The sequence below is a fragment of the Cynocephalus volans genome, chromosome 2 (assembly GCF_027409185.1).
Source record: "Cynocephalus volans isolate mCynVol1 chromosome 2, mCynVol1.pri, whole genome shotgun sequence".
Lineage (NCBI taxonomy): Eukaryota > Metazoa > Chordata > Mammalia > Dermoptera > Cynocephalidae > Cynocephalus > Cynocephalus volans.
Genome location: NC_084461.1, coordinates 124,664,661 through 124,672,817, shown reverse-complemented (window position 1 = coordinate 124,672,817; position 8,157 = coordinate 124,664,661). Strand labels below are relative to the sequence as shown.

The window sequence follows — 8,157 nt, the reverse complement described above, 5'->3', positions numbered from 1 at the left end:
TTGTTGATCCAGGCAGATGAGATGATTTGCCCAGGGATGAGGAAGAAAGCATGAGAAACCACATACCCCAGTTCCTAATGCAGTGCTCTTTTGATAATCTAAGTATTATCTTCACCTACTAACTCCTGATTTACATTCTTTACACAATGACTTCAGCCCCTCTTCTCTTTTGCAGCCTGCGAACACTTAGAACTACCTAGACATAATTTACCAGGACTCATTTCTTAAAAATTGAATATACCCTTAAGGGAATATGGGGAATAAAATATAAAACAACGGAGGCAACTAAGTAATTAGGTAAATATATTTATTTTAGCAAAAGAGCTATTAAGTATATTGTAAAAGACAGTTTACCTGAGAAAATGTTTCTTCTCCCTTATCTTCGAGTAGAGATCGAGGTGCTGATAGAAAATCATTTTTCTCACAGCTCTCCTGGCTGATGAGTGTGTCCGCATAGTTGGGCTGGGGGAAGATCAGGTGGCTTCTCTGCGAGTCCGCGGTGAGGGAGACCTCGTGGGAATAGGTCTGCAGGAAAGCCCGCACCCCATCCACACCCACAAAGTGCGAGGCAGGAACACCCTCCAACCCGCCACTCACAGCCCGAGGCAGGCGTGATGAGTACCAGTGCCACAGCCTTAGTGCCAGCAACACGATGACAAAAACCAGAAACACACAGGAGACAGCAGCCACTGCCACAACCAGGTACAGAGTCGAGTCTGAATCCTCAGGGTCGGTGGGAGTCCTGATGCTGCCCAGGTCAGCCAGGACGTCGGGGATGCTGTTGGCCATGGCCACGGTGAGAGTGACGGTGGCTGAGAGAGGGGGCTGCCCATGGTCCTGGACGGCCACCACGAGGCTCTGCTTGAGCGCATCTCTGTCCAGTAGAGCCCGCGCCGTGCGCACCTCGCCCGTGTGCAGTCCAACCGTGAAGAGCCCAGGCTCGCTGGCCTTGAGCAGGCGGTAGGACAGCCAGGCGTTCTGGCCTGAGTCTCTGTCTACTGCCACCACCTTGGTCACCAGGTAGCCAGGCTCTGCGGAGCGGGGTGCCAGCTCCACGCCGGTGGAACCATCTGTGGGGAGAGTGGGGTACAGGATTTCGGGCACATTGTCATTCTGGTCCAGCACGAACAGGCTCAATGATACGTTGCTACTGAGTGGAGGGTTCCCACCATCCTGCGCTATCACCCACAGCTGCAGGTCTTGGAATTGTTCATAATCAAAGGAACACAGTGCATAGAGGACCCCAGTGTCAGAGTTGATGGAGAGGTAGGAAGACAGGGGTGCCCCATGGATGGTGTCTTCTGACAGGGAGTAAGTGACTTGTGCATTCTCATTGTTGTCAGCATCATGGGCCCTCACAGAGATGATGGAGGCTCCTCTGGGGTTATTTTCCAGAATGTAGGCAGCGTAGGAGTCCTGATGGAAGGCTGGGGAGTTGTCATTGATATCTGTCACTAGCAGCGAAACGTGAATTTCAGTAGATAGAGCTGGAGTTCCCTGATCTGTTGCTGTTACTGTGATGTTGTACTCAGAGGTAAGTTCTCTGTCCAGTATTCTTTCTGTCACTAAACGGTAATAATTATCAACTAACTTTTCTAATTTAAAGGGTAGACTTCCAGGAATGGAACATGTAGTGTGACCATTGTTTCCGGAGTCTTGGTCATGCACACTGATGAGAACAATGATGGCCCCAGGAGGAAAGTTTTCTGGGACTGCAGTGGTGACAGAGGTGATGGTCACTTCTGGGGCATTATCATTTACGTCCAAAACTTTGATCAGCACCTTAGCTCTGGCCATGAGCCCGGCGCCATCCTGAGCTTGAACTTCCATTGAATAAATTTTATATTCTTCAAAATCTAGTGGTTCTTTATTTGATATTTCTCCTGTGTAAGAATCCAGCTGAAATATTTGGGCCATTCTGTGGTCTATATTGTGAAAGGAGTATGTTACTTCCCCATTGGTTCCCTCATCTGGGTCGTTGGCATTTACCACGAGCAGCCTTGTGCTCAGCGGTATGTTCTCCAGGACACTCACGTGGTACTGTTCCTGAGCAAATGCTGGGGGGTTGTCATTCGCATCCACCACCTGAACGCGAATGCGGAGAGTCCCTGAACGGATCGGGTCACCTCCATCAGAAGCGATGAGCACGAGGTTGTGGACAGCTTCTTGTTCTCTATCTAGGGGACTCTGCAGCACCATCTCTGGGTGTTGAGGCCCGTCAGCTTCCTGTTGCACATCCAGAGAAAAATGAGGGTTGGAGCTGAGTTGGTAACTCTGGAGAGAGTTTATACCCACATCAAGGTCTTGCCCAAAAGGCAGAGGGATCCTGGTACCTGGGGCGGTTATTTCATTCATTTTAAATTCCAGTTCTTCTAATTGGAATTGGGGAGTGTTGTCATTAATATCAATTATTTCTACTTCGACAGGGAAAAGCTTCATTTTATCCGCAATAAGGATGTTAAAACTCACCAGACACCGCACGCTCTGAGCGCAGAGCTCCTCCCGGTCAATCCTGCCCGCGGTGACCAAGCTGCCGCTCGGCGGGTTCAGAGAGAAAAGCTGCGTCCTACCTCTAGAGACGATGCGGACTCCGCGCTCCGCCAGCTCTTGGGCTCGTAGCCCCAGGTCCTTGGCGATGTTGCCCACGAAGAAACCTTTGTCTGTTTCTTCTGGCACCGAGTAGTGGATATTCCCAGCCCCAACTTCCAATAGCAGCTCCAGAAAAAGGCACAGCCTCATCAGCCCGCTGCAGCCGGTCACCTTCCCCGGAATCGCCATTGCTCTCTCTCTCTCGAAATAGTTTTCTCCCAGTCCGGTACCGAGGGTATCGTTGCTCTACCTTCCTGAGCCTAACTTAACGCAATTTTCAGGATAATTCCGAGCAGAGAGTTGTCCAGAAACAGAGTTTGGGCAGCCTCAGGGGGACATGTTTCAATCTGGTGTCGATGGAGGTTCTAAGATGCACCAGGGTTTTCTTTTTTTTTCTTTTTTGGGGGCGTGTGTGTATTGCCGGTATCGCCCAGATTGGTGAACAGCGGCGCCCAGAGTCCTAACCAGTTACTGCACTCGTAGAAAACACGCAGACTTCTCATTAACCTGATGTATCTTTCTTTAAGTCTTAGTTTATTGTCAAGGAAATACTCATTCCACAATACATGGATGAAAAGGAGAAATTACTATGTTCATTCACTTAAGCATATCTAAATGTCGCTAAATTGCAATATACTGTAGAATCCCAGTATTCCCAAGTTATCTGTTTTCCCTGTTTGCTATTCATAGAATAATAGTAAAGAGATCTCTAACATCACGAAGAGGAAAAAATCATCCCTCCACTTTCCCTGTGGTATGGCTTGATCATCTGATAATTTCCCAGTCAACATAGACACAGCAGCTGCCCTTTGACTGAAGGATGGGGGGGGGGAAAGGGAGGGAAAAATAAACTTTTAAGAATGTTAAGCTAGATTTTTTTTTTTCTGTGTGGCTGGCCAGTATGGGAACCATACCCTTGACTTTGGTGTTACAAGGCTGCACTCTAGACTCTCAAAAATGAGACCATCACATTTCCTTCCCATTCTGCTTTGAATATTTATCAGAAACCTTGGAATTTTGAAGAACATGTTTTAACTCTATCCTTAGTTTTCCTCTTTTCTAAAGTATTTATCTATTAGATGGGTTTTAAAAGGTTTTAAAATTCACCCAAAGGTAATATATTTTGAATAAATAACATTAAGCTCTTGGAATTTCATTGGGAAAATGTTACATGAATACACAATTTAGATGTCAAATTTTAAGATACAGAGAGGTTGTGATATTATTCTTCATAACTGAAAAAAAAAAAGGCCACATCTTTATTTTTAGACAGGCTATTAGGGTATGTATGCTCCTGCAATCACACTTAATACGTTTTCCAAGAGAAGATGGGTTTCTTAAATAGCAGTATTTTTAAACTAGGAATATAAAGATATTGCCTTTCTTTTTTGCTCATTGCAATATTAGTAAAAGGTTATTACTTAAACTTAGGCTTACAGTCATTTATTTACATTTACCCCAAGTTAGAGAATTATGCTATCTGCACTCCAAAGTTTGACATTTTCAGGAAAAAATTGAACCAGATACTGGCAACCAACCCATGAGCACTATGACTGAGAAGGGTTCAGAAAATGAGGAAAGAAAGGAGAGACTCAATGGCCACAAGGATAGTTATTGGAAAGATAATTTCTGTTCTTGTATATCCAAGTGTACAATTTGTCAACTTCTCAAAGACAAGTATATGGCTACCCAGGGTAGAAATTTAAAGATCCAGTAAAATTGCTTCAATATTGCAAGGATGGGACTCTTTAACAGGAAACACAATTTTTCAGGATATTCATTAACAGGCACAAACTTTTCCCCAAAGGAATTGTCCAAGCTGATGAGGCAAATCAAAATATACACAAAAATCAGCAAGTAAACTTGTACAGCTCCCATCCCCCAACAACAGAAAACAAGCAGGAGTGATTTATAAAATAAATATGTATGAAATAAAAATGTTAAAACTCACACGAATACATTTGAATTCAACATAAGATTTAAGGCTTCATTGCTGGCACTACAGATGACATCCAGCTGAAAGATGTCTCTTGAGTTAACTTGAAGAAATTAACATTTTTTTTGTAATATTTGAAGGCATACATAGACTGCAGGAATAAGGCATATCTCCTTCACTTAAGTCAGGGGCAACTCCAAATCCAGGTTGGATCAGAGACCAGGCTGAAAGCAGCCCCTGGTGACAGGGATAGAGGAGCATCCAGACGTGGGCGATGGCCAGAATCACCATGAGGAAGAAGAGTATAGAGACCAAGTCCAAGGTTATCAGCATGTAAACTGCAGCTTGGCCTGCCTGCAGCAAATGCCAGCAACTACTGAAAAGTGTCAGCGAAGACGAGGTGCAGTGTGACTCACTGTTGTTCACAGCGACCACCAAGCCCTGGAGGGCTGCGTCTCTTAACTGTGTCAATGCTGTTTGCACCTAACTCGTGAGCATCCCCAGGTTGAAGAGCTGAGTTAGCTAGCCTGAAGCATGTGATTAAAGTCAGGCCTTGTGCCCCAGTTGGCATCCACTTAAGTGACCAGGTAGCTGGGTTGCATCATGCTGTGGTGCTGTGTCAAAGAGGGCCACGCCTAGCTGCAACTCCTGGCACAGCATCCTCTTTGCGTTTTCATGGCTTGCACCTACCATCACAAGCAGGCTCAGGATGACACCAAGCCAGTTGAACCCTGGTCACAGGCCAACAGAGTCAGCTTAAAGGTAGTCTGCGTGAACACCTTTGCACTCTGCACTCACGTACCCATAGGATGATAGTGTTTACAGTGCCAGGTCACTGATCAGGAAGAAGTAGAAGACTTACGAAACCCCAAGTCCAGGTGGGAAGCACTAAAGTATGTTGTGGAGGAGCTTGGGAGGTGTTCCCGGTTGCCTGGACCGAATAGGAGGCTTGTTGAAAAACCAGACCGTTTTCTGTTGATGCAGATGATATACAGGGTGATGTCTGTGCTGGAGCAGAGGGACAGCATTTCCTCATTGGTGACTCTGATAGTGACACTGTACTTCAGTGTCTGCTCCCAGTTTAGGATTCCATAGTAATTACACAATAATTCTTGGAGGTGAATTGTTTGCCAGTGTGATCATTCCTCTCTACAAAAATATTCACCTCTCCATTTAAGCAGGTCTCTCAATCCTGTTGTTTTGGTAATGCAACCACAGTTCCTACCTCTAATAGGGTTAGGCACCCAGTTGAAAGTCACCTGTACTGCATTATAGCTCTCAACCTCCATTTCGACCAGGACTCTGAAACGGACCCTCAAACTACCTTTATGCTTATCTTCTATTCCATTCTGTTACTTTTACTCTTCAAATCAAGTATTTCTGTCATTTGACAGTAGATATATTCTGTATATCCTGTGAGATTGTGTGGAAAGTGTCGGAGAACTCTATCTGTAAAGGATGTCATCTAGGTCAATGGGATCTCCTGAAGAATGCAGAGGAGGCGGTGGAGGGCAGTTCCCCTGTAGACTGACTCTGCTGTACACGTTGTGGCTCAATATCCGAGGACTGGCATTGCCATCCAAGGTCTGTATCTTGCCCTGAGCTGTTCTGCCCCCTCCCCACCACCAAGCGGTAGCAGCTCTGCTCCTTGGTCCAGGCTTTCTTCAATAGCAACTCAGGGTATTTACTGCTCTAGTGCTGTCCTGTACTTTGGGGGGCCGGGGAGATGATTATTGAAACTAATCTGATAAATTTGTAGAGAGTTACTGCCAGAGTCCAAATCTACTGCAGATTTGAGTAAACCTTGCTCCAGAATTTCCAAAACAAAATGTCTGTGCTAAAAGCCATTATGTTATCATTTATATCCAGGATGAATACTTTTATATGAAAAATATTGATACGATTTTCAGTGGTATCAAATTCAAGGGGCCTAGGGATTTCCTTTGGCATGTTTGCTAGATCCTGTCATTGTCAAATTCGTCCCTGCTCTCTTTGGCTCTGGCGGTAGAGGGGCTTCTTAGCACTCACCCGTAGTTTCTGGCCACCGAGACGCAGATCTTCGGCGAGATTCCCACCTTAAACCCGTAGCCTTCTCTTCCAGAATCTCAGAGTATGGGCTACGTAGTTCTCTCGGTAGAACAAAGACAGCAGGAAGGGTAACGGCGCTCCCTGCGCTCCGCACGCCTTCCCTGTGGAGAACTTCTCCCTGCTCTTCTCCATGCTGCTTCTCAGATCCAATACCCCTCGCTACCGTTGCTCCCCGCTTCCGGATTACAAAGGTGCACTGGAAAGAAAAGGCAGAGCCTCACTCGGGTCGTTAAAGATCCTGACGTGCCCGACCCAGATGTTTGTAACACACTACGGAAGAGAAAAGTGCAGAATTTTTCCTGATGCGTTTCTCAAAAGCCTGCAGGGATCGCTGCGTCAGAATCACCAATGGATCGCTTTTCCTTCACTCTAGCCACGGATTGGCCGACAGCGGCACCCAGAGGCCCAGTGTGGTATCTACCACATATTATTTCTGAAGTCCTATCTGCTTTATTTCCGGGACTTAATGTAGAATACCAGCTGCTTTAGTATAAAAAGTGCAAACCTTTTTGACAAAATATTAATGAAATGGTCTTTCCGCAAAGCTTAAATCAAACGTCTTAATTTATTAAAATCTGACTTAAAACAAGAATCCTTACAGAATTTTCCCTCTTGACATTTCCTTTTGAAGATGATATACTATTGAAACTTCTTTTTCGTAGAAAAATGGTTACTCAAGAAATCACAGGTGTGACAATCAAAAATTTCTCCAGACATTACCAAATGTGACCCCCTCCACCGTTTTGGGGAAAAAAAAAAAAAAAACAGGCTTAGGGTATTTCCTTGGTGAGTATTATTGAGCCAGGGATAGGAACATGGCCTACGTTGGTCCAATTGAATTGAAAGACAGGCTCTGGTTGGGGAAAAGCCACTCTTTTAACTTGTCATGAGCAGGAACAGAAATTCCCCAGTTACTGCTGGCAGGTACCTTGTGATCACAGTCCTTGGAAGTTTACAAGGAGAGGACAGGAGAGCTGAAAGAATAATACAAAAAGAATAAATAAATACTCATTCTTCAAAATTAGTAAGAGAAAAACCATTTGTGCCAGGGAATGATTGTATCACACCTGGGGCAGTCATACTTCTAAGTCCTGCACTGTACAATACAGTAACCACCAGCCACATGTGGCCACTGAGCATTTAAAATGTGGCTAGTCCAAATTGAGACGTGCTGTAAGTGTAAAATCTACACTAGATTTTGACAATGTAGTACAAAATAATAATGTAAAATGCATCGTTAATTTTTAGATTGGTTATACTCTAATGTTGCATTCATAATACTTTAGGTATATTGGATTAAATAAAATATTATTGAAATTAATTTCACTTGTTTCTTTTCGCCATTTTAGTGTGGCTACTAGACAATTTTAAATCACGTTTGTGGCTCACATCTGTGCCCCACATTATGTTTCTATTGGACAGAGCTCCTCTAGACTACCTGGTTTTTGAGATAATAGATTTTCTTATTGTTTAAAGAAGTGTAAGTTAGGTTTTGATTTTTTTTCTACAGAAAGCATCCTACTTAATACAGGATACTGCTACAT

The 8,157-nt window shown here is 44.5% G+C and overlaps 1 protein-coding gene across 1 annotated transcript; it reads right to left on the bottom strand.

Moving 5' to 3' along the window:
- Window positions 1–327: 327 nt before the first annotated feature.
- On the bottom strand, window positions 328–2,778 carry LOC134370605 (protocadherin gamma-A1-like). Its single transcript, XM_063087656.1, has one exon. It carries the CDS (start codon window positions 2,776–2,778, stop codon window positions 328–330), a length of 2,451 nt encoding a protein of 816 aa, XP_062943726.1.
- Between the last annotated feature and the right edge of the window lie 5,379 nt (window positions 2,779–8,157).